This window comes from Nothobranchius furzeri, chromosome 17 (genome assembly GCF_043380555.1).
Source record: "Nothobranchius furzeri strain GRZ-AD chromosome 17, NfurGRZ-RIMD1, whole genome shotgun sequence".
Taxonomy (NCBI): Eukaryota; Metazoa; Chordata; class Actinopteri; order Cyprinodontiformes; family Nothobranchiidae; genus Nothobranchius; species Nothobranchius furzeri.
Genome location: NC_091757.1, coordinates 45,583,018 through 45,609,170, shown reverse-complemented (window position 1 = coordinate 45,609,170; position 26,153 = coordinate 45,583,018). Strand labels below are relative to the sequence as shown.

The window sequence follows — 26,153 nt, the reverse complement described above, 5'->3', positions numbered from 1 at the left end:
TGTCTATTCTCTTACCACTGCTGGTATGGATAACCAAAAATAAATAAATAAATAAATAAATAATAAAAAAGAAATTGTGTGTGCGTATGTATGTACATATATGTACATGTGTGTGCTGATACACATGTATGTATGTATATGTATGTGTGTTTGTTACTATGTAATTATTATTGCCTGTTTACCTGTGGTAACACAATTTATAATTAATATATGCTGTATTCAGTTATGAAGGTTCTATTTGTTGTTTGCGAGCTGCTGTTGTGATGTTTGCATGTGCCCGGAGCTGTTGATGGGTTGTTTGGTTTGCTACGATGAGCGTAGCTGCGGGAAGCTTATTGTTTTTTTTTAGTTGATGAGTGAGTATAGGGGTGGGATTTAATACGTTTTTGTCGTCTCACTCCTTTTCAGGTAATTTTTGTTTCTTGTTTTTGTGCTCTTTATGTTTTATGTATGTATTTTGTTGTGCCTGAAATGAACAAATTAAAAAAAAGTGCTGTACAAGGTAAAACAAATCAACAATAAAAACCTAAAACAAGATGAGCACACAACAGCCACAATCTATAAAAAAACTGTTAAGAACTATTAAGATGCTCAAGTCAACCTTGTCCTGATCTGAAACATTTAACATTAAATGTGAAAACCAAAGAGTTCTTGACTTTGTCTTTTAATTTTGAGTTAAAATCCAAAGGATAATTAAAAATCCAGTTTCATCTAATTTATTTTCAGTTTCCTTTTTTAATCAGAAAAAAAAAACTTGGTTCTTATGGCCAACTCCAGTGTGTGTGCAGGAGTTGGGGTTGGGGTCCTGGCTTGTCTTGGACATGAGCAAGGGGGTCCTCAAGGAAAACACCTTGGTAACCACATTAGCCCATCAGAGAACCTGCTCTCTCTCTCTCTCTCTCTCTCTCTCTCTCTCTCTCTCTCTCTCTCTCTCTCTCTCTCTCTCTCTCTCTCACACACACACACACACACACACACACACACACACACACACACACACACACACAGTGCTACTTTTTGATAAAATAGTTTATTTGGGATTTTTTAAATGATTGAAAACTGCATAAAAACTTTTGATCTCTACTTTTCTAACTGAGATGATCCTGAGTGTTGGCGGTGTCTAGATCATTTTGATCTCCTCCCCAGACAGGTGTGTCTCCTCCCACTCGGTCCTGTCATCACCAAGAGAGCAGACCTCCTCCTCCTCGTCCTCTGTGGACCTGCTCCTCTCTCAGACTTTTCTCAGTCCGGTGTCCCGACAGGACTCATCGGTCATGGCCGGCAGTCTGCCCCAGCAGGGCTCTCCGAACCCCGGCTACAGCGCCGTCACGGTGCCGGTCATCACGCAGACGGATTCCAGGGACAAGTGGAGCAAGAAGATGGATTTTCTCCTCTCGGTCATTGGCTTCGCAGTGGATCTTGGAAACGTTTGGAGATTTCCGTATATTTGTTATCAAAACGGAGGAGGTAAGTTTGTTTTACAAATAAAACGAAATTAAACTTCCAAAGGGAATAAAGATATTTAAAAAACGCGGTGAGAGGAGGAACTGTCCATGGTGCCAAAATCGGCTCAAGTCTCAGAAATGTTCATTATAAAATTTTCACGTGTTTCCTTTTGGGCGGTAGCTTAGTTATTTTATCCCGTCATATTCCTATTTGAAAAAACATTATTGAATAAAATGTCATTTTAGAAATGCATGTAAAAGTATTAGGCTCATGTTTAGGTTTATTTCTAAGGTCACTGTGTGATGTGGGAAGTTAGATTTAACTTTCAACATTAAATTAATCAAGTGTTTTGAAATTAAAAGTCATTTAAACACGTTTCAAATTTCATATAAATGAAAGAAAATATAGAAATCATAATAAGAGCACGAATATTTTGAAACAAAGATATTTTCCCCAGATTTTTTCTCTGGTCCCTGTGAGCTTTCATCTATTTTCAGTAAATGAAGACAAAACTGAAGTTTTTCCTTAAGTTATCATAATAATGCTCTGGTTTATTCCGTGCCTCTGTGCAGGGGCTTTCCTGATACCCTATGTCCTGATGGCCATCTTTGGAGGCGTGCCCCTTTTCTACATGGAGCTGGCTCTGGGTCAATTTCACAGAACTGGAGCGATTTCCATCTGGAAACACATCTGTCCCATTTTCAAAGGTGAGGCCATCACCAAGCAGCTCTAAAACAAACAGCTCATCCAAGTAATCTGAATACAGTGCTGATATCTAATGGACATCTTCTTATTTCAGGTATAGGATATGCCATATGCATCATCGCTCTGTATGTGTCCTTTTACTACAACACCATCATCGCCTGGGCCCTCTTCTACTTCTACTCCTCCTTCTCCAGCATCTTGCCGTGGACCAACTGTGACAACTTGTGGAACACCCCTGACTGCACCAACTACTTTGGCACGGATAACGTGACTTGGACGAACTCCTCCAGGTCTCCGGCAGAGGAATTTTACACGTAAGTGCATGTAAGTGTGAGTAACAGAAGCCACAAGTCTAAATAGCCTTACTGTAACCGCCTTCACAAACATCAGGGTATTTTTGTACGCCAAGCCCTGCCTTTCTTTGGTGACAACGTGATGATTTGAGTGTTTTTTGTTTCAACAGGAGAAACGTTCTAGAGATCCACAAGTCCTCGGGGCTGAGGAACGTCGGTGGGGTTCGCTGGCAGCTGATGCTCTGCCTCTTTCTCATTTTTACCATTGTTTACTTCAGCCTCTGGAAGGGAGTGAAGACATCTGGGAAGGTAGCGACTCAGTATTAATTAAGGACTGGATACACTTTAAACTTAGTTTTATGTCTTAGTTATTTTTATCGTTCCTGCAGGTTGTTTGGGTGACGGCCACTTTACCCTACATCGTGCTGTTCATCCTGCTGATCCGAGGTGCCACCCTGCCAGGAGCCTGGAGAGGTGTGGTGTTTTATCTGAAACCTCAGTGGGACAAGCTGTTGGAGACCAGTGTGAGTTAAATCAGGAGGATTTTTAATTTAATTTAATTTTTTAAGATTCTATCATGTCTGTAAATATTAAAATGCCTGAAAACCACCAGCTAGTAATTAGAATAAAGCTAAATTTCAGCTATTTTTGTCACCTTTGCTGCCACCTAAAATAAATAAATAAATAAATATGTGGGTGAAAATCTAAATAAAGACAAAAAAAGTTGACAAATATTTAGTTTTGTTGTTTATTTAATAATTTGATTAACTAAATGCACTATCACAAAAACATTATCGTTTTTTACCTCCCCAAAATAAAGAATATTATCCTAAAAGAGCATACATCTATCCCCACCTTGATCTGGTTACTAAATGTGTGCGAGTGCTTTGTTTGGGCGAGAATATGGATGAGACAGAAATGAGATGCATAAATAAGCCACAGAGCAGGATAATCAGATGCATAATTGGTTTAGATTTTCTGCCCGATGACAAAAGCGTCCCTTTCTGTCTCCCTCGCTGATATCCAGCGCTTTTTTTCTGCCGAATGCGAGCTCCTCTTCAGATCTCTCTACGTACAGCTGTGCAGCAACTGGTCCTCTACACACACACAGCCTTCTCAAATCAGAACACCTTCAACAAAGATGTTGAATCTGGTTTTATTTATTTATTTATTTTCAAATAAAGGAATTCACTTTTTAGTATTTGCTGAAACTGAATGAGAGAAAAAAAAACTTTCCAGATTCTGGATTCCCTGATGTTTTTTTTTTTTTTTTTTTTTCCAGGTTTGGGTCGATGCTGCAGCTCAGATTTTCTTCTCGCTGGGTCCAGGCTTTGGGGTCCTCCTGGCTCTTTCCAGCTACAACCCTTTCACTAATAACTGCTATCGGTACAGACCCTAAATGTCCTCTGATGATGCTGGTGTGGGTGAGAAGCTGACATCTTGAGTTCTCTATGGAAAGATCTGCTGGGACTCTTTACAAATAAAAGCTTTATTGGTTTTATACTAAGCACACTTCTGAGGTGGATCATGACTTTATCAGCAGAGCTGAACTCTAAATGTTCAACAGTAACACGGAGCTGCACGTAGGGGAAATGTGTTGCTTTTGACTAACAAGCTAAAAATTGTAACATGTTGTTCTTTAACATGCTTTTCACTCTTTAACAGAATGTGATGCATATCGTTTATTTATTAGATAATAAAAGACCAGTTCAATTATTTATTTGCCAAATTCTCTTCCTGAATTGCCTCCAAGTTTCACTTTGTGGGATGTAAACATAAAAACTTGGAAAACTGCAAAGGAAATATTGTACTTGTGAGTTTTTCATGGCTTAAAATAGCAAAAATTGTTGTTAGAGTTTAGTAAAACCAACAATATAATCTTTAATTGTGGAAAAAGAGAAGAAGTTTGAGCCCTGTTTTTAAAATATCATGTCACAAAACCTTTTCACTTGTTTCCCTTGTTACTATTGCTGTAAATTGAAGCTATTTAAAAGTCTCAGATGCATAGACTTAGTTTTGACTTTAAAAGTGGGGGGGCACAACCGGCATGAGGACTAGTGGGGGTGGGGTGGGGGGGGGGGGTTACAGTAACTATGTATGAAACTACAGCCTAGAGGCTCTTTTACGCAGTGTCAGGACTGCAGAACTGTCCAGAACACAGGTGGAAGGAATGGCCAATCCCATGTTAGCAAGTATCACCAATAGATGAGCTGATGGACGGTTCTACTGGGAAACAGGCTTCAACACAAGCGGTTGTTTTCTGCTTGGTTCTAGTGCTCAACCAGTGTCTATTTAATATAACGTAATATTGTTTTGGGATGGTAAAAAGTGCAGGAGACAAATACTGACATTGAAAAAAGTGTGTGTGTGTGTGGGGGGGGGGGGGGTCTAGGCACATCCCCCCCCCCCCCCCCCCCCCCCCCCCCCCCGAAGCTACGTTCATGGTCAGGTCATTTCTTGGTGCTCACGTTTTAAAAATCTTTCAACAAAAAAGTAAATATTTGTACATCTGAAACGCTTGAACTCAAATGATGTGAATGTGATGTTTCATGTTGCAGCGATGCCATCGTGACCAGCCTGGTGAACTGTCTCACCAGCTTCGTGTCTGGGTTTGTGATCTTTACGGTTCTGGGCTACATGGCAGAGATGAGGAAGGTCGAGGTGGAGGATGTTGCCAGAGATAAAGGTGAGGAAATTGTTCTATTAACACCAAACAACTAACGTTAATCAGCTATTTCCTCCCTGGATCTCTGTGAGTGCATTTCCCTTTTTCCAGGTCCAAGTTTGCTCTTCATCACGTACCCTGAGGCGATCGCTAACATGATGGGGTCTACGTTCTTTGCCATCATTTTTTTTGTGATGATGATCACTCTGGGCCTGGACAGCACGGTATGAAGAGTGGCTTCTGTGTGATTTAGGTCTATGTTGGTGTTTCCAGTTTTACAGGAACAGAAAAGGCTGGAGCAGCTTTCATTTGTTACAAAGGATTGAAACAATTGAATCTTTGCATCAATTTTTGCATTTATTTCTATTTCTTCCTGATACACAGCATTTAGATTTAGATTTCTAAATCATGGTTCATGTGTATAATTGTAGTTTGGAGGACTGGAGGCGATAATCACCGCCGTGTTGGATGAATACCCTGATCATTTCTCTCACAGACGTGAACTCGTTGTTCTGTGCTTGGTGATCGTCTGTTTTTTGGGCTCTCTGAGCACCCTTACAAATGTAAGTTTTATTTTTACCATCATATTCTAATGAAGAAAGCTAAATAAATTCATAATTTTGTGATGTTTAGTCAGATCCGGACGCAGTGATGAACTATAATCCTTTTGGCAGGGTGGGGCCTACGTGGTGAAGCTGCTGGAGGAGTTTGGAGTCGGATGCTCCATCATTGCAGTGGGTTTCCTCGAGGCCATCGCCGTTTCCTGGTTCTACGGTACAAAAACTTCCATTTCAATGCTTTTCTGATTCTTTTCCAAGTAATTCACATTTGTAAATAATGTGTTATTTTTATATTTCTTTAAGGAATCAAAAGATTCAGCAGCGACGTTCAGGCGATGCTGGGCAAAGCCCCGGGATTGTTCTGGAGAGTTTGCTGGGTGGCCATCAGTCCTGCATTCCTAGCAGTAAGAGAAGAAAACAAATGCATTTTTATTTTCAGTCAGAGCCTTAACGGGAAACCAATATGTATTTACACATTAGGGATGCTGTAAGATATCCCCCTTTTGAAAAGATGAAACCATCCATTTACGTTATCTAGAGATAAGTGGACCGAAGCAGATAAGGATGAGTGAAAGCTTGTTGTGAGATCAAAAGACCAGCAGCCTTTGAAGGCAGCAGAAGCCAAACAGCTTCTCTGTAGATTGAACTCCTCGCAGCATCAAAGCAAACTTTTGCCGACTTGTTGTTAGCAAAACACTCAGGGAAATGTCCCATTTTCTATCTCCTGTTTAAAATCTTGTCTCTCATTTACATCCATCTTTCCTTAATTGGAACATTACATCACCGTGACTTATTTTATGCTTCGTGTTACGGCTGTTGCCTCTTTGGGCCAGGAGCAGGAGTTCAGGACTGGTCAGCACCATCTCCTGCTCTCCAGTGAGATTGAGGCATGCGTGGGCTTCCGCTCCCCCCTCCTCCCTCAAGCCAACACAGCTGCACTCAATCTGACAATCACCATAACTAAAAAAGCCTTTAGTTACATATTAATAAATGGAAACGTTTTTCCTCTTCTCTCAGTACATCATCGTGAGCTCCCTGCTGAAAGCCCCCCCCCTTACGCTGTTTGATTATAAGTACCCTGACTGGAGCATCATGGTCGGATACGCCATCGGCTTCTCCTCCTTCATGTGGATCCCCATCTACATGGTCTACAAGCTAGTGTGGACCCCCGGGTCCCTCAAGCAGGTCAGAGAGTGAAGATTAAAATCCCTTCGAACACATTTGACTACCTAACGTTTGACTTCCACCTCGTTCTCCTTCCTCAGAGGTTGGCGGTGTGCCTGAGACCGGAGAGGACCATCCCTGACGTTCACGCCGACGGCCTCAACATGACTGCCGCAGCTCAGAGAGACACAAACACCTCTGTCTGCATATAGATTTCTTTTTTAACCAGTTTGATCAAACCTGATTTGGTGACTGTTCTGTCTGATGATATAAACAAACACTTTGCTGCTACAGCTCTAAGTCTAAAAGAAACAGGGAGAGCAATAGACACATCTTCTGACTGTGTGTGTGTGTGTGTGTGTGTGTGTGTGTGTGTGTGTGTGTGTGTGTGTCATCTGGACCTGCATCGGTTTAAATGTGGTTCTTGTGCTTGTAGGAGTCCGTGCAAAGTGGTCTGTACTTTTAAGCATGTGCGTTTTTAAAAGAAGCATTCAGTTTAGATTCAGAGGAGCCAAATTGAACTCTTTTGACTTTGGTGTTATATTTAATCTTTAAATCAGAAATATACTTCTTTAATCAGATTTCATGGCATCTGTAGGTTTAGGCTTTGGACGGAAGAGTTTTTCTTCCTCTGAACTAAATCTACATAGCATCTTGTCTCACATGCTGCATGCAAACAAGTACTTTCTGATTTTTAACCAGTTAGTTGCAAATAAATTCAAAATGCACGTGTTGTTTTCCATTTACACTCCAGTCAGACTGCCTTAAACACGCGATTAAACATAACAATGGTAACGACATGTGTGCCTCTCCAGGAAAACATTTTCACTCTAACTAAAGACTGTTCAGATGTTTTTTGCAGATGTAATTGTTCGCTTATTTTCAATGCTTACTCAGAAAAACTTATGATGGTTGTTGTCCTGGTTTATGTAAAGAAGTGTATAAATAGTTTGAATCATGTTTTCTTTGTGTAGTTTTATTTTTTATTTCTGGGCTCAAACATGAACATTAAAGGTGTGGAACACTGAAAAACATTTTTTAAATCTTATTTCTGACTATAATCAGTCAGTCCAATTTTTTCATGCAGGCTGAACATTAAAAAGTCTCCTACGCCTATCTGCTGCATTAGCTTCTGACAGAAAATAGATGGTGAAACTCTAGGATTTGAAAAGCCTGACAAATCAATGTCACACTGTCACTTAACATTCATAGACTTACCCATCTTGTTGGTTTAGAATCCAGGAAACAGCAGAGAACGTCTCAGCTAGTAGAAGCTAACCATTAGCATTAGAGTTGCATCTGCCACTAAGGGGTAGCAACTCTACAACATGGCAGAACTCCTTTAGATTTGTGGTATTTGTGGAGATAGAACATCAACCTTGCAGTCAGAAGTTGTGCTACTGTTAGCCAATCAGAGGCGAGATGTCCAAGGAATTAAGACTCCAAATCCTGCCGTTTGAAGCTCAGCTACGATGTGGCTCAATTCCAGTTCCTGAATATTGTGCACCAAGACCCATGTGCATGTGTGTCCCACACGTTAAAAGACATTCTGCAGGATTCTGATGGTTAAATTGAACTATTTAGATCAAAACAGTCAGAGAGATTTGCTGCTAACAATTATTTTAATGACTGTTCTCATTATCTAAAAGAAAAGTAGAATAATCCTTTAAATCCACCTTAGAACTTTAAAGAAAGTCGCAAAAGCAACAAACCGACTTCTTAGGTGTGTTCTTGCTGTGTCGTATCTCTAATTCCATGCTGTAGTTCTTTTTTAAAACACAGAACAGTTTTGTTGACCTGTTTTCCCGCTACGTTTCGTTGGCTGCAAACGAAACGTAGCGAGAAAACAGGTAAACAAAACTGCTCTGTGTTTTAAAAAAGAACTGCAGCATGGAAAAAAATGACTTATTTTAATTTTATTTTTTTACCTATTTCATTAAAATTAATTCGTGCCAGGTCTGATCAGGTCTGAAAGTGGATCAGAACGCATGGTTCCTGCTGAGCTGCTGTTGGTTGAACATCAAAGTCTTTCTGTGTCAAACACTCTATTGAAAACCAGGAAGAACAGGACACATAAAAGAGACACTGATGGACACGATGTCTTCTCAAACAGAGACAAACAGCTTCATCATAATTTCAACAGGATAACATGAAATCACAAAGGAATGCATGTAAGTCAATGAGACAAATGATGCGTTACAGATTCAACCCTGTTTGGTTTGCATGTAGCAGCTGCTGGAGAACATTACAACATATTTGTGTCTTTATTTACAAATTGTTGACAGTTTTATTGGTTCACTTGATTAGTTTTCATTTTACTCACCAGCATTATGCTCTCAACTATAAATGACTCGAAATGCCAATTCTGCAACTTTTTATTGATCCAGGTTCCACAACCTTTGAGTTTGAATTAATTTCTCACTCCTTTTCTGCAGTTGCTAAATCAGTTGTTCCATGTTGCAGAATTCAGATTCTTGAATCATTTTAACTGAACAGATTCATTTTCAGAAACAAGTTATGTTCATTATTTTTTTTATTATTCAAGCAGCTGTGACAGAATTGTTTTATTTTCTTGTTTCTTTTTGGTGTAAAAAAATATAAACATGATGTCACTGGAATAAAGAAAATTATCACAAATTGATTGCTTGATTTAACAAAAACCTGACTGAAATAAATGTAGGCTATTATATGTAAATTACAGTTAAAGCCATGTCAAATCTAATGTCCATTTATCATAAATTCAATGTATTAAAGTATCTTTCCGGAGTTTTCCCCTTTCAGAAATCATGTATGATTTTTCAGAAATCCGTAAAAGTGATTGTCCAATCGTGTACTGTGAACTCCGTGCAATAGGAAACTGAGCGCTGACCAGATTTAACCAATAGCGTTAGACTACCTCGCACGTGCTTCAGATTTAAGGAATAACTCGGCTGATGCAGAGTTGATGAACTTTTCACGGACAAGTAAGTCTCTTAAAATATAATTATATGAGAACACCAACATGACATGGGAATAATACTTGTAAAACAACATGTTTTAGCTCTGTTTGTCGGCTACAGAAGCACATTTATAAACAAGAAATGTGAAATTGCCATCTTGAAAAAGCAGAATGGAGAAACTATTTTTGTGATTTGCTTGTCAGCCTTTAGATGGTGCCACTGGAAAAGAGAAATACTCCAGAAAGAGACTTAAAGTAACACAGAGCAGTTTCCTGCTCCTTCGCCCTACTGGTACAAAGTTGAACTGCAACTGTCCTAAACACCGCTGCTGCAGCCTGCTGTAGGTAGCGCCATCAATGAGCTCACACTAACATGAGCCAGCTAATACTAAAATAAATCACTAAGTAAAAAGATCCACACAGTTGGACAAAAAATAGTATTACAGTACTAACAGGTCCAGTAACAATGAAGCTAGGTCACCCAGTCTGTGGTTTTGTAGCCTCCTTTAGCTCCCCCAAACTAGTGTAGGTTGAGCCAATGTTCATACCGGTTTTAGCTCTTTGCTTTGTCTCCAAAGACATTACTCTCTTGCTTTTACTTCCAGGTTCTGCCATAATGCCAACAGGCAAAACAAACTGCTTCTTTTGCTTCTTCTTTTGCTTTTTATTGACAATCAGCATACTGAAAAGGCTAATAACCAACTCCCTCAACCAGGGGCGCAGATAGGATTTTCAAACTGGAGGGACAAAGTTCCAATGTACCCTCCCCCAAACACACACACACACACACACACACACACACACACACACACACACGCACGTACATATACACAAACTATTGCAAGCGCCTCAACTAGAGCTCAGTCAGTTTGTGTAATTTCATCCAATGGTTTACGTAAAAACTAACATTTATATGCGTGTCTGAAGCCATTATGCAGTGGAACGCTGGCAACAAAGCTCTGCCTGATCAACACTATAAATGATAAATGAGCCGCACTTGTATAGCGCCTCTCAGAGTAAGGACTCCAAAGCGCTTTGCACTACAGTGTATCATTCATTCATTCACACACATTCACACACTGATGGGGGGGACGGATCAGGGTCGATCTGAATCGGGGGGGGGGGGGGGGGCAGATCCCCCCCGTCCCCCACCCTATCTGCGCGCCTGCCCTCAACTAGTGTAATTCATGCCAATGGTCACTCCGGTTTAGCTCTTTGCTTCACCTTCAAAGACAACTCTCAAATTTTTTTTCCATGATCTGCCACGATGCAAACAGAAAAAGCTTCTTCTACTTCTTCTTCTTGTGCTTTTTATTGACGATCGATTGTGAACTGAAAACGCTAATCGCTAGCTCCCTCAAACTAGTTGAGCCAGCCAGTGTTCACTCCGATTTTAGCTCTTTGTTTCGCCTCTAAAGTCATCACTTTTACTTCCAGGATCCACCATAATGTCAACAGAAAAACAAACTTCTTTATCTGTTTCTTGTGCTTTTTATTGATGATCGACGACCTGACGAACCTACCCGCTCCACAAAACTGTGCGGTTTTTGGTCAACAGAGGGATGGAGAGGGGTGTCAGATTTGAAACTGGTCAAGTTTCTAACCCAACAATCACTGAGATCAATGTTAAAGCTCTAGCTTAAAGTTGAAGATACTGTATTGCTACTTTAAAAAATTTAAATTTCATTAAAAAAGGAATGGTGTGAAGCATATATCAGTCTAATGAACAAAAATCTTTATGCTTCATAATTTTGGCCCCACTAAAGGCAGCTTTCTCCTGTTTAGCCTATTAACCTAGTTGCACCTCCTCAGTTGACAAATACAGATTTGTGCAACGTGTGGAAGTCGTTCTATTCATCCAATTAAAACAGGACCTCTGACTTTGGATTACGGCGAATGCAGCTGGAAAGCCTCCAGTTTTAATTTCTGGCCACCATGGGTGACATTTCATATTACTCATTAGTCTTCTCTGCTTAGCTGTGGACAGCTGGGAGAGTTTACAACCGCAATGCATGTTCTAATGGAGGAACGAGACAAAAACCCAAAGGCTAAATGTCAGTCTGCCAGAGAGATGATGTAATGATGTTTATCTAGAGCTTGACCTTTCTGTCAACTTTTCATTGATGTTTCAGATGTTAGAAAAGTGACAGAAGCTGTGGACTACGTCTCCAACCTAAAACCTTTCATTACCAAGTGTGATCTGGAATTTATTGTCCATGTTTTTGTTTCATCGCACTTGGTTTACTTCTGCGTGATAAAATTTTTTTTAAACTGGCTTTTACCTTCTTTTTTTGCTCGTCTTATTCTCAAGTTTGACTGTTTTTTGGATTTTATTCTGTATTACGTGAAACATTTTGTGATTTTGCGAAAAAATGGCATACAAATAAAAGAGACTTAGTTTCTCTGTAGTTTGACATCCTGTGAATTTAACAGTAAAATAATTTTACTGTAGTATTTGCTCAAAGATGACAAATAAATTGTTGGCTTGGTTCTTCTGAAAAAGGCTCTGTGGGATGAAAATGTGAACTAAATGGTGCAGAATGTCTTCGGAAATCTGCTCACAAGAGCACCAATGATTAGAAAATTGACATGATACTTTTATAAATTTACCTGTAAAAAATAAAATAAAAATCAAGCATTGTGAGTTGATATCCCTGTCATTATTAACCCTCTCAGGCTCAAAATAAGTTCTGATAAAAGGACGAACAACTAAGTCCTTCGGAGGAACTTCTGAGTTAAAAATGCTCATGAAATACGTGCGTGGAGTAACCAGGCAGACAGGTTTTAACGTTGCAAATCTGCAACGCATGTCTCCAGAGGGTTAATAAAACTAAAGCTGGCAAAATAATGTGAAACAGGTTTTTATTTTGAAATGTACTGGATGCACACCTTAGGAACACTTCTCACTTCCTGTCTGGCTCATCATTTCTTTTTAACTATTTGACGATCCACATGCAACGTCTAACTAGACTCCATGCAGAAACATTCAGGAACTTTGCATCCTGATCTGCGCTGCCTCATATCCGGTGTAAAGGTTCTGATTGGATTCAATGATTTTTGCGGAACCCATATGGAAACCGGACCGCAAATGTTCCACATTTTGTTTGAATGAGGCTTCAGTCTGTCAAAGGTGTGGAACACTGAAAAAATATTTTTTTATTTTATAGCTGATTATAATCAGTCACTGAGTTCTTTGCACAGGCCGAACATGAAAATAGCCTCCTACACTGATCTCCTGCATTAGCTTCTGAGAAAATACATGGTGAAACTCCAGGATTTGTAAAGCCTGACACATCTACGTCACACTGTAACATTCATGGACTCTTGATCTTGACTCGAGACGGTGAACGCTGTTGTTGTTTTAGCATCCGGGAAACAGCAGAGAATGTCTCGGCTAGTGGTAGCTAACTGTTAGCATTAGCGTGATGTCTACCACTAGGGGGCAGGATAGGATAGAACAACAGGTAGGAGAGAAGAAGTGCAGGGGGAGTTAAGATGGATGCCTGATACTGCTACATGTGACACAGGTTTGAATAAAGCTTGAAAAAGGAATTCTTGCCTACTCGTGTTACTTTCTAATACTACAGCTGGCCGTAACAATTAGCAACTCCATTACACGATAGAATTGTGATGTTTGTGGAGATAAAACATCAGCGTTGCAAAGCAGAGTCAGAGTCAAGTTGCTGTTATCCAATCCGAGACAAGATGTCCAAATATCAGGGAATATGACTCCAAATCCTGCAGCCTGAAGCTCAGCTTTGATGTGGCTCACTTCTACCTGAAACAGGAGCACCGGAGCTTTGTTTCTCCAAAGTACAACTTACAAGGCATTCGTTCCTACTAAAGACCAATGCAGATGTGTTAAATAAACAAAGGATAAAGAGGGCACAGTATGGCTTTTTGTCTTGAATTGTAATTGTTTTATGATCAGTAAAAAACATGTTCATGAAGTTGTTTACTCTAATTCTCGCTCACATAAAGAAATTTCAGCAGTTTTATTCTTGAAAGTTTCAGTACCTTCCATAGTGAGCTATTTCAGGGCTCTGCCACTTTAACAAAACACGGTGCTGCCTCTGGCCACTCCCACCCATTCACCGCTCAGGCTACTATAAGCTTAGAAGCTCAACATGAGGGAGGGGCTCAGAGTAGAGCTGCTGCTCCTCCAGCAGCAGCTTTCTCTTGCAGAGAGAAGTGGTTCTATTTTTATTTCCTATTTGTGACATCACAAACAAGGACTTTTTGAAAAAGTTTGTTTTAGGCACACAATTCTTAAAAGCAACACTGACAGAAAACAGATTAACTGTCACGACCAGAACTTGGAAGCCCCGTGATGACACTAAACACAGTAAAAGTTCAATAAAAAGTCTTTATTAGATGTGGCGTACCCGAGGAGGGCGAGGCAGGAGACAGAGTCGGAGAGGAGGCGTGGGTCAAAACCAGGTCGGGACAAGCAGGTACAGGGAGCAGGCTGGAGACGTGGTAGTAGACAGGCGAGGGTCGTGGTGGCAGGCAGAGTTCAAGGCAGGGGTCAGTCGAAAAAACGAGGTCCAGAGGCAGTAAGGCAAGGTGCAAGGCTGGAAGATCTACTAACAAAAAGTGTTCAATAATCTGTCGGGGGACTGGTGGCTGGCTGGTGAATATATAGCAGGGGGAGCAGGTGTGTGTAATGAGCTGATGACAGGGACAGGTGAGATGAATGAAGTGGCTGAGGGCTTGATGAGGAGGCAGCAGAGGCAGAGGAGGGTGAAAGACTGGGAGTCATGGCATTAACATATTTTTATTTTTTGTTTTTCACAACACGGAATGTTTATGGAGACAGTAAAGACCCACATGGCAGCACAAACTGATGTGAGTTTTGCATAATGTCACCTTTAACCATATGATAGCAGAACCTCACCGGCTTTAGGACCCTGAAGCAGTGGAAGGGGAAGCCGCCATCCTCTCCTCCACCACTATGATGTTGCCTCTCATCCCTCCAGCTGTAATCATGAGTTTTATTGTGATAATCAGCGCTCAGCAGGACGAGTCCAGGCTGACAGAGCGACCTTATGAGGTGCTGCAGAAGCAGAACTTAGGTAAGACCCGATGGATCCAGACTGAAGCCCCAGAGTCTGGAATGAGACCCTGGCAGGCTGTTTCAGGGCCTGTTGTTTTTAATTGTGATCACTAATAAAGGAGCGCGCGCACGTGTGTTTTTTCCAGTCATCATGGGGAGCGTGCTCGCTGTCCTGCTGCTGTTGATGATCATCATGGCTGTGTGTGTGTACAAACCGCTGTCCCGTCGCTGACCAGGGAAAGGACGTCCGGACACGATCAGACGGTCTCTGACATCTGTCACCAGGAAGTCCTGCTGATAAAAACGCTTGAAATGTTTCAGGTTTTAGAAATGTGTTTGCGTTTGTCTTGATCGTGTAAACAACGGAATATGGTTCCAAAGGTCCGAAGATCTGGATGAAGACAGAAAGTGAACATGGACAAAGGGGACACATGCCATACTATCAGAGATCTACCTTTAGAAAGTGATTTTCAGAAATGGTCTAGGGCAAGTTCCCATCGGCTGTGATGAATTTCGTCTCTGGAGAAGAAATGGGGATAAAACAGCTGGAAAAGGACAAAACACATCTGCATTTCACACGGGATGAAAGAAAAACATCTGAATCTGTCCTGAATCCAGCAAACCTTTTCTCCAACGACATATTAAGTAATTTTTATTTTTATTTTGGGGTGGGTGGGAATGTCCACACTGCTGCTGGATGATGAGCCAAAAACAAATAATGTGCTGGCGTTTGAAAACTTTTGAAATTCTACTGTTGGATGCATATTTATTTATTTATTTATTAAAAATGAAATTTTTTTTAAAACAGTATATAATGTTCATGTGTGAATCTTCTTTTCTATGTTTTTCTTTCTGTTTTGTCCTAATTTATTCAGACTTCATATCTGAAGGAAAATCTGTTATTAAATGGATTTAATTCAGTTAATGATGCATTTAAAAACTGATGCATAAATCCAACAAAGTAGCAAAATGATCACAGCTTTGATCAACATCAGTTTGGCTGATTCAAACTGATTAAAGCTTATTGTAAGATCAAAACATTAAAACCACATTCTGTATCCTAATTAACAACCTAGAAATAACTATTTTCATAATTTTTCACATTTAAATGAGTTTAAATACACAGACCATGTATGAGTTAATGCTTTGTGTTAATATAAATGTAAAAAATGAAAAATAGCATAAAATACAACCAGTCGCCAGTTTTGTGAACTGGTGAATATAAAAATAGTTTAACAAAACATGAAAAATGTTGTATGAAAACTTATTTATTTTACAGAAACTGTAGTGCTTGAGAGTCCTTTGTGTGTTCTGCTGTGAATTATCCAAAGTGCTCACAGAATTATATTGGAGAGGTTGGGAATGAACTTTTAAAAAAAGCAAAAAACAAAGATAAAAACAATCATTTCAATGCAGATAAATCAAGAAAGTTAGATTTGAGAAGTTTTTATTACTCAAAAATGAAGACAAATGGCAAGATTAATTTTAGTTCACCATCCCAATTGTAATTCAACACACACACACACACACACACACACACACACACACACACACACACACACACACACACACACACACACACACACACACACACACACTACTCTTCATGGAATAAAGTGCTTTTATTTTAGAACGTTTTAAAAACAGCATTTTTCAAACAGACATTCTCTTTTAAAACAACAACAGATTAAAATTATATCCAAGCAGAAACGGCGCGTTACAGAAACCTTTTCGCCTCGTCGAAGCCGAGTGGTCACTAGTTCGGCCACTTGGTTGAGTTGAAAATGCATCAAAGCAGAAAACCAGAGCTTCAAAAAGTGGTCGGCTGTCAGTGAAATCACCAAAAGTTGTTAAAGCACGTGACTCAGTCACTCTGTTACTCTTTACTGATTTAGATACAAAAATCCTTTTAATAAAAAATGTTTTTTCAGGAAATTTAGACCTCGTGGCACGGCATGAATCTATTGAACCTCGACTTTGCAGAGCAATCCTTGGCACATGCATGTAAATCCTGCAGCTGAACGTGCTCCATCTGAGACAGAGGCTTCCAATTGTTCACGGCTACAAAATGCAAACAGTCGCTGCTACAGTAACTTTCTAGAAAAGTTGTAAATCCACAGAGTCTTGGTTATTGCATTTCGGAACTGAGGTGACGGTTTAAAAAATACCCCCTCCCCTAAAACTGCATATTAAGGGCAAGTATTAAAACTTAAGGTAACCTGGCGCTCATCCTTGTTCCAGCACAGATCTGTCACCATGCAGCTGATTTTAAAGTTCCCTGTCAAGCCTTTTTTATCCACCCATCATCAGACTGTACATTCACCAAATCACACAGAAATTAATTTCTAAATAAATATTTGGCTCAACGATCCCAACTTTCTGAAGTCATGATTTAGTTTAGAGTGATATGCGGGAGTAGTACCGTCCTGCACCATCGTTACCAAGCTAAAATGGAAGCAAGAAATAAACTGATGAATTATTTCAAAGCAAAAAGGGTCATCTAAAACGTTGAAACCCTGAGATTTTCATTATCCAGGAAGACGCCTCATCCTTAAAGCTGGCGTTTTCGGTCCACACTCCTCAAAGATTCCCCCAGAAAGAGGTTCTTCTTCTGGTTCTCTAAAATATTAGACGCAGCATGTGCTGAGAAGATAAAAAAAAGAAGAAGTTTGATTTCTTTTACTTGATGTGCCACAGCTCCAAATCCACTAAAACATTTTTGTTCATAGAACCTTCATATCCAACATGGCGATGGATGCCGCTGCAAGTTTCTGGACCGGAACAAGTGACTTAAAATTAAATCTCAAACTGGAATTATAGAAAAGTGTATGGCCTTATCAAAAATACCTTCTGGAAAATAAAGGAGTTTACTTTTACATGCACGAGGTCATGTCATTACAGAAAATAATCTGTGGTTGCATAGGAGGAGGTTAGGAGGAAAATCTGAGGTGTGTTGGTTGCTTCTGGATCTGGAAAAGTTATAAAAAATTCCCTTTTTATTTGTCAGTGAGCGATAGCTGCAAAATCCTCTCCAGCTCCTCCTCCTCCTGCTTCCTCCTCCTCTCCTCTTCCTCTTGAGCTTGAGCTGAGAGCTCCATGGCCAGGCGGAGCTCTGAATCAGAGATGGAAGTGGTTGGCGTGTAGGAAGCATCTTCATAATCCACCAGCACCCCCTCTGGGATACTCCTAGAAGGACATTCAAATAATTATGTCAAATTTTGCTCTACCGCATTTATTATTATTCAAACCTGTTCCTACCCGTCATTTTGGCTGATTGGCACTAAATCTGCAAATTCCCCATTAGCATTGTCCCAGATCCCCTGCTGCAACCACATAAACCCAACAGGCATGAAAAGGATGCAGGAGAATGCAAAACAAAGCTGTGATCTACTAAATAAACAAAATCAGTGAGTGTGCTGACCTGGCCTGGGCCTCGCTGAGAATCTAGGAGACTCTGATGGATGGCGTACTGCAAAAGCTCCTCATCATTGTTGGGCGCAGGCGTGTGACGGCTGCCCCCTCTGCGTTGATAACTCGCCGGCACCTCGAACACTGAGGGACACACCTGGAACTGAGACGGTGCTGAGCGGATAAAACCCAGGATGAGGTTAAAATAAAATAAAAATCAATAACTCTTAAAAATCAACAATTCTGGCTTGTTTGCTACCTGTTGATGCTAAATCCTCCATAGTAGATGATGGCGTGGTAGCTGCCGATGTGCCCACTTCTTCTTCTTCGTCTTTTTCAGTGCGGCACTTATTTAGATTACCAAATGTTATTCTGGCATTAAGCACATGAAACAGGGGGATCTCTATAAGAGAAAAAAGAATCAAAAAGCTCCTTAAAATGCAGCCTTGATAACCAAGAACTACTGGAAATGTCACACACCTATTTTAACAGGAAATCCGGGGGGGAAATTCAGGGTGACGAAATCTCGTAGCCGTGCAAAATGGGAACTGGTCCGTGCCATGAGGTCAATGACGGGGGTCACCTGCTCCACCAGGGAGAGGGGATGCTCCTCGCTCATCCACAATGTTCCTTTGAACCTAATGAAAAGAAAATCACACAACAAATTCCTCAAATATACTTAAAAGAGAAAAAAAATGTACAAATCTATTAAAGCAGAAATCTAGACAGAAATCTAGGGGCAGCAGTAGCTCAGGAGGCAGGGTTGTAGGATCGATACTCACTCCCGCCCAGAGAATCCTGCTGTTGTGTCCTTGGGAAAGACGCCTAACCCACCTCGCCTGCTGGTGGTGGTCAGAGAGACAGGTGGTGCCTGTATACAGCAGCCTCACCTCTGTCAGTGTGACCCAGGGCAGCTGTGGCTACACTGTAGCTCATTACCATCAGAGTGTGAATGAGTGTGTGAATGAATGAATGATACACTGTAGTGTGAAGTGCTTTAGAGTCCTCTGGCTCTGAAAAGTGCTATACTGTACAATGCAAGTCATTTATCATTGCTTGGAGTTTTTGTCCGATGACACCATCTAGAGGTAGGAAAATGTATTGCACCGTAAGCCCCTCTCCCTATTTTCGTGATTACAGTTGGAAGCAACGCCTCTCATTTGTAGTGCGCACCTCTAGCCAGACAGCAGAGCTAAAACTAATTGTTTATTCATATTTCATTAGGGGCGGAAACTAAACATGTTAATTATGGTTATTTAATTAGAAAAAATGTATGTGTTTAAAAAATGAATCCCCAATTGCAGGGGCTAAAAAGTTGAGGATCAAACATTTTGCCCTGTATATCAATAAATATCACCTCTAACAAAACTGTAGAGCCTGGGCTACAAGAACATATAAACCTTTTTTATGTGCTCCAAACAACTACAACTATACTTAAATGAATCTTAAATCACTCTTCATGTAGTCAGTAGAAAGCAGGCAGGCAGTAACATTATCCATATGAACTTTATTACAGCAGGAGGGACAAGCATGCAGCATTCATCTTGTAACCCTCAGCAGAACTTCACCTGGGGTCTCATTTATCAAACATTGCATAGAATCCTTACTAAAACCGTACTTAAGTGCAGCAAAAAAAAAAAAGTACTTACGCCAAGTAGGTTTGTGATCTATCAAACATGGAGTACGCACAGCTGCACGCAATCTCTGCTTCATAAATCAAAGACTAACGAGAATGTTTCCCAGCTGCATTTTAGTCACATCCCGCCCTCACCACGCCCACTTACTGCCATAAATAGTCAATGCAAAGTGCCTTGTGGATCTCATGCATATACATAAACTGGCTGTTGCAGCGCTCCGCCAATGACATGGCGACCGTAGATCAAGGCAGATCAAGGAAGCGCTATTTCACAAGCAGAAATTGAGGTACTTGTGGGTGAGGTGGAGATATGAAAGGAAGTGCTTTTGCGAAACAAATAAGAGAAAATCCACGGAGTGGCACAGCGTTGCTGAAGCCGTCAATGATGTGAATTCTTCAGAGATCTGTGGCGGAAAAAAAAAAAAAGGTCCAATCGGGATTCGATCCCCAGACTTCCGGGTGAAAGTCATGCACGCAGTCACCCAAACGGAGATCTCCCCTGTCCAAGTAGCCAGGGCGCATGATCAGTCAGTCACAGTGACAGGACACACACACTGTCACAGATGCATGACATTCTGTCTCAATCTGTCCCCCTGCTGATATTCTGCATTCCGTATTCTGCGCTTCAGGCTGTGTGTGTGTGTGTGTGTGTGTGTGTGTGTGTGTGTGTGTGTGTGTGTGTGTGTGTTTGCGCTCGTGTTTGTTGTGTGAGTGTGCTCGCATGTGTGTGTACGCGCGCGCGTGTGCGTGTGGGGGGTCTTGTTTTGTGTAAAAACGAAGCAGTACAAGTGATAATGCTGCAGGATTTCATAATTGTATCCTTCTCAGCAGCAGCACTGCAGGTGCTCTCCATGTCCAAAATGTGCGTAAGCCAGGTCCTTAGTCAACTTTAAGTTGCGCACATTTTTCTGCTAAGTTTTCTTTGATAAATCCCAAAGTTTGCATGGAAAGTTGCTTACGCAGTTTTCCGACCCCATTTTGTGCGTAAGCAAGCTTGATAAATGAGGCCCCTGAACTCTACGCTACACCTCTATATATATTAGCAGTGCTCTGCTGCCACCTAGTGTTCAGTTCAGTACACAACATTAACAATATTCCATGTCTATTTACACGTAATCAATAACACATACTAATATTTACACATCCCAAAAAATCCCACATTGAGACCAAAGTAATCAAATAGACCTTGTGGTTATAGAAATATACTCATTAAAGTGCAGGTGTATCATCTCTGCCTTACTAACATGATTTTTAATAAAAAAAAAATTGCTTGGGGGCAAATTGTCTTGAACGATTAAAATGTGATTAATCAATATTAAGTAACTACAAAGCCTCTAATTAATTAGATTAATCTTTTTAATCGAGTTCCACCCCTAATTTATATATTTTGTAGTCTTACTTGTCCAAAAGAAATGTTGCCAACTTCTGCAAATGCATGCACTATAAACTAATGCTGAGCGCCGCTCAATTCAATCTGCATAGGGCTCTATCTGATTGAGGGTGGGCTTAGCAACATAAACAAATTTACATAGTGCCTACAATATATCACAGAACAGGGTGAGACTGTCACTTTTTTAGGATTTTAGAACATCATGCATAATTCCTGAAAGGTGGAAAACTCCAGATTGCTGCTTTAAATGAATATAAATCCAACTTACTTCTGTGTTCGAATGGTGAGTTCAATAGGGCGGCCGATGTCTCTGTCACCCAGGTCAAAGTCGGGGTCAAAATATTCCTCTGGGGTGATAGCGGTGGGATTTGTGGCTGTTGCATACTCAAGAGTTAGGTCCTGAAATTTCAAGCAATCACCTGGAATGAGTCACTGAGTGGAGACAAACTTCCGTTATTTATTAGGTGTTGACAGACTACACAACTCACCCCCTGTGCACTGATGTGCTGCTCCACGGTTCCCAGCAGAGACTCTAAAACGTTCCTTTCACCTTTGAACAGAAAAAGTCAGATGTAGTTTTAAAAGCATAATGTGTAACGGACGCATGTTGGAGGCAAACATTTGCACCAACTTTTAATCCTGGTTTTCTCCTCATCTGTTAAATGCTCCGTTCGTGTTCTGATGACAACGTTTACGTTGTTGACATTGAAAACCTGAGAAAACAACCACGATTTAATTATCATGGAATAAAAACACAGTTTCCAGTGAAATTATTTTTTTTAATTCATAGAAATATAGAAGTTCAAAAGCCCATGTGGACTAACCTTCGATTCAAATCCATTGACAACTTCTGTTTTATCAGTTTTCCAACCCCAAATTCCTGACTTGCTCCTGTGGAAAAAAAAAAAAAAAAAAAAAAAAAGATCATTGGTGGAGATATAAGTTAGAAATGTTGGTGTCCTCATTGACTCAGACCTGAGCTTCTCTGGACATATTAAGGCAATAACTAAATCAGCGTTTTATCACCTTCATCAAATATCAAGAGTTCGAGGTCTCATGTCCAGACCAGACTTTCATTCATGCTTTTATTTCTAGTCGGCTGGACTATTGCAATGGTCTTCTAACTGGTCCTTCCAAAAAAGCTGTGAAGCAACAGCAGCTTGTTCAGAATGCTGCTGCTAGAGTCTTAACAAGAACTAGGAGAATGGAGCACATCACTCCTGTTCTTAGATCTCTACACTGGTTACCAGTAAACTACAGAATAGATTTCAAAGTGCTCCTACTAGTTTATAAATCACTCAATGGCATGGGACCAAAACACATGTCCGATCTCATTCCTGTATATACACCCAATAGGGCTCTGAGATCCCTTGGAAACAATCAGCTGGTAGAACCTCGGGTCAGAACCAAACATGGTGGAGATGCATTTAGTTACTATGCTGCACACATATGGAATCAGCTTCCCCAGGACCTCAGATCTGCCCCAAATCTAGTGTTGTTTAAATGAAAACTTAAAACCCTAATGCACTCATCAGCCTTTAAATGGTTTCTTATGCTGCATCGTCTCCACTGTAACGTGTTACAGTTGCTCAACCATAATTCTGTGTTTTCCTGTTAGCTATAAATTATAATTTTATCTGTGGATATTTTTAATTTGTGTTTTCGTGTTTGTTGTTGTGCCATTTAATGCTAATTGTAAAGCACATTGAATTGCCCTGTGTTTGAAATGTGCTGTATAAATAAATTGCCTTGTCTACTGAAAAAAAATGAACATGGAAGATTAATATGGTAATAATCTGCCTGGTAAAACTATGACCATAATAAATTATATGAAAACAAAAGAGACTAAAAGAAATGGAACATCTATGGAGTTTAATCCTTTTGTGCTCTGAGACAAAAAGGAAATTAAAATAAATAAAAATCTTTACCTTTCAAAAGCAATATTCTTGGTGTCTAAGTAGGTGTTGACAATAGGTGTTGTTAGTCTTTTGGCAACTTCCTGCTCAGCTGGCTGCATCGACTCCAGCGTGACATCCTCTACTTCTTGAGATATGTTGAAGCGCTCGACGTCAACAACTCCATCATCGTGGTTCATCTCCATCAGCTCAGCACATGACTCTGTCAGCATACAAACAGCCCTTTACAGAAATAGCTTTCATAAACAGAATTGGGGATTTTGGTGTTGTGATTCAAACACACACCGTCTCCTCTGAAGATGTAACTTCGGCGACCTCTGATCCAGGTCATGTTTTCAAATCCGAGGAGAGTGGTGTCCACTCGCAGGCAGGCGCCACTTTTCCAAATGCGGCAAACGTCACTCGGACAAATCCGGGACAGAAGAGGAACTAAAACAACCGTGTGAGAAAACATCCCAATGAAAAGAATGTGGTTCGATAAACTTGTAGGTATGTCCTTTGACCTGTAGGCTCTGATGAAGCATTCTAAGCCAGTCATCAGGTGCTACATCGTTAGAAATGCTTCCTCTGACTTGAATGACTGTTACAACCCATGCTATCGAGGGGTCCTGGGGTAACAAATGGGGGCTTGTCTGGGATGTTAAAAGCTAAACTTAAACACATTTATTTACACAAAAGAAAATGAACCAATAGAGACTTAATTAACACAACTGGGGTAATCGGTGGCAACAAAACAAAATAAACTCTACTTAGCCGATATTACCATGAATCAGGGAAACCCCTGCACACAAAAGAACATCAATGTTCAAATCAGGGAAACCTTTTCTCTAAACTTCTAAAATATAATAATAAAAGAAAAACTTACTCCAGCTGGTAAATTCCCACTTCATTTCCATATAAAAGTCTGGAGACTGGAGATAAATAAAATCAGACCCATGCTTATTTGTCAGGTAATTGTTTCCAGGCTCACACACACGAATGGGTAACAACCTCTCGGATCTTCAGCAGCAGTTCAGGCACTCCTCCCAGAGCAGTGGAGGCTTTGAGGTAGTCTCTGCGTTGAAGCACTAACTGAACCATCTCCGGATCTCCAGTGCTGACCGCTTCCTGTAGCACTACACACAAAAAACAAGCGTTCGGAAAACCACTAAACCTTTTTAAGGACCAACATAGCACATTCCCCATTACAAAACCTCACTGCAACAGTAACTGTTTCACCGAAACAATAAAGAGTGTGCTATGCATAAATCAGAAATCCCATTAAAAATATATGAAGGGTTCTAAGTGATGAAGAAACCCAGAGAGTTATTTCATCTGTCATCTTATTCAGGTGTAGAGCTAACCTGTCCAGTTATGGGCATTTTCTTTAGTTACTTGAGCGCCATGTCTCAGGAGGACTCTTACGGTCTCCAGGTGTCCCAGGGACACAGCCAGGTGCAAAGGGGTCCGACCCCTAGGGTCCATAGTCTCAATTTCATTCTGAGGAAAAATATCAGATAATTTAAATAGTTAAACACCAGATGATGATAAACGTATATTTTGTGCAGGATTTGTAACTAAACAACAATCTAACTAATCATTTAAGCGTTTGCTGATAATAGTAAATGACTGACTGTACTTACCACAATAACAGCTTCATGCACGTTTCTCATACAAGTCACTATATAATAACTATGTTAATAGTTGGTGATCTGAGCAAATTACACTGTGAAAACTTGAGGTGTGTATTGGTAAGATCTGGCAATACGACACAAAATGTATCACAATGCAAGAGAGACTACAGGTACGAGTGAGTAACGCTGATTTATACGGCCTTTTAACGATTTTAAAATAAAAATACATCATAAGGCTGATTTTGTGCTCAGTTATTTCACACTAGATGCAATAAATAAAAAATATATGAGTAATAAACAACTAATAAACACATATTCTTAAATATTATTATCCCATGTTATATGTGTCATTTATGGTTCGCCCATGTCTGTATTATTACGTCTATGAAGGATGTTAACCTTGAACCACTCAGTTTGATCTATAATATTTCAGACTGTGTGTGTGTGTGTGTGTGTGTGTGTGTGTGTGTGTGTGTGTGTGTGTGTGTGTGTGTGTGTGTGTGTGTGTGTCAGCAGCATCTGTCAACATCAATGGCCTACTTTCAACTAAGGCCACCAAACAGCTAACTCCGGTTTCGTTTTGTTTAACCACTAAAACACAGATGTGTGGATAATAAAAAGTTCGTCGCATCTACTAACCTGCAGCGATCGTAATTCCTCCTCCAGTTTCCTGAAATCATTCTCCCAAACAGCGGAATGAAGAGGAAACTTCTCTCGGATGTCTTCGCTAACGTTAGCCATCGACATCTTCCTCTTTCTCCAGCCTTTCACCGCTGACAGTCGTTAAAAACCACCCATCAAATCAGCTGCCGTAGCTAGTTAAATCAAAATATGCGACACGCATAGTCCACGTCTTCAGAGATGACCGTAGAATTTAAGTTAGAAACACAATCTGATGACCAACTTTCTCCCCTGGAGCCTTCCCATAAAAAAAAAAACTTTTGAACAAGGAAGTGCCAGGAAGAGCAACCTCGTAATGACAGGGGTGTCCTACTTACCTAACCCTATACACAATCACGTTTTTTTTAATCATGATTAAAACAAATTATAGAATTATAATAAATTAAACGTAAAAATAAGTTTTAATTTTGAAGACACAAAACAAAGTCACGATTTTGGAACAAAAGGCGCTGTTGTTATTTATTTATTGATAGACGGTTCCAGTTTGGACGAAACCATTTGACATGTTAGCATGGGGGGATAAGAATCATGTCTAAAATATACAAACGCCTTAGCTGAGCATATTTTAAACATTCAATATTTAATTCTTAGCATTCATCTTGTTGTAGAATGTAAAAATAAATTAAATAAAAGGTAAGCATTGTGCTTGAATGAATAAAATCACAGATTTGACTGACATATC

General features: G+C 40.2%; 2 protein-coding genes across 2 annotated transcripts; one reads left to right on the top strand and one right to left on the bottom strand.

Moving 5' to 3' along the window:
* The first annotated feature begins 1,213 nt into the window (after positions 1 to 1,213).
* On the top strand, positions 1,214 to 7,850 carry slc6a4b (solute carrier family 6 member 4b). The gene is made up of 13 exons (XM_015972644.3): positions 1,214 to 1,467; positions 2,019 to 2,153; positions 2,246 to 2,465; positions 2,615 to 2,753; positions 2,834 to 2,968; positions 3,727 to 3,830; positions 5,003 to 5,130; positions 5,221 to 5,333; positions 5,541 to 5,672; positions 5,784 to 5,883; positions 5,973 to 6,073; positions 6,687 to 6,854; positions 6,935 to 7,850. Exons 1-13 carry the CDS (start codon positions 1,275 to 1,277, stop codon positions 7,043 to 7,045), a joined length of 1,779 nt encoding a protein of 592 aa, XP_015828130.1. The 5' UTR covers positions 1,214 to 1,274; the 3' UTR covers positions 7,046 to 7,850.
* A 9,743-nt stretch (positions 7,851 to 17,593) lies between these two features.
* ankrd13a (ankyrin repeat domain 13A) lies at positions 17,594 to 25,709 on the bottom strand. The gene is made up of 15 exons (XM_015972643.3): positions 25,430 to 25,709; positions 24,521 to 24,656; positions 24,168 to 24,292; positions 24,043 to 24,088; positions 23,463 to 23,606; positions 23,190 to 23,379; positions 22,086 to 22,152; positions 21,893 to 21,974; positions 21,750 to 21,811; positions 21,530 to 21,660; positions 18,716 to 18,873; positions 18,495 to 18,638; positions 18,249 to 18,409; positions 18,086 to 18,150; positions 17,594 to 18,013 (listed from the first exon to the last, which is right to left on the bottom strand). Exons 1-15 carry the CDS (start codon positions 25,535 to 25,537, stop codon positions 17,824 to 17,826), a joined length of 1,809 nt encoding a protein of 602 aa, XP_015828129.3. The 5' UTR covers positions 25,538 to 25,709; the 3' UTR covers positions 17,594 to 17,823.
* Between the last annotated feature and the right edge of the window lie 444 nt (positions 25,710 to 26,153).

Excerpts from the sequence above, each read along its gene's own strand:
- ankrd13a (XM_015972643.3), bottom strand. The coding sequence starts at position 25,537 with ATGTCGATGGCTAACGTTAGCGAAGACATCCGAGAGAAGTTTCCTCTT. Across the intron at positions 24,089-24,167 it reads TGCTGCTGAAGATCCGAGAG|TCTCCAGACTTTTATATGGA; the intron begins GTTGTTACCCAT and ends ATTTATCTCCAG. Across the intron at positions 22,153-23,189 it reads AAGAATATTGCTTTTGAAAG|GAGCAAGTCAGGAATTTGGG; the intron begins GTAAAGATTTTT and ends TTTTTTCCACAG.
- slc6a4b (XM_015972644.3), top strand. The coding sequence starts at position 1,275 with ATGGCCGGCAGTCTGCCCCAGCAGGGCTCTCCGAACCCCGGCTACAGC. Across the intron at positions 2,466-2,614 it reads CCGGCAGAGGAATTTTACAC|GAGAAACGTTCTAGAGATCC; the intron begins GTAAGTGCATGT and ends TTGTTTCAACAG. Across the intron at positions 5,884-5,972 it reads CGCCGTTTCCTGGTTCTACG|GAATCAAAAGATTCAGCAGC; the intron begins GTACAAAAACTT and ends TATTTCTTTAAG.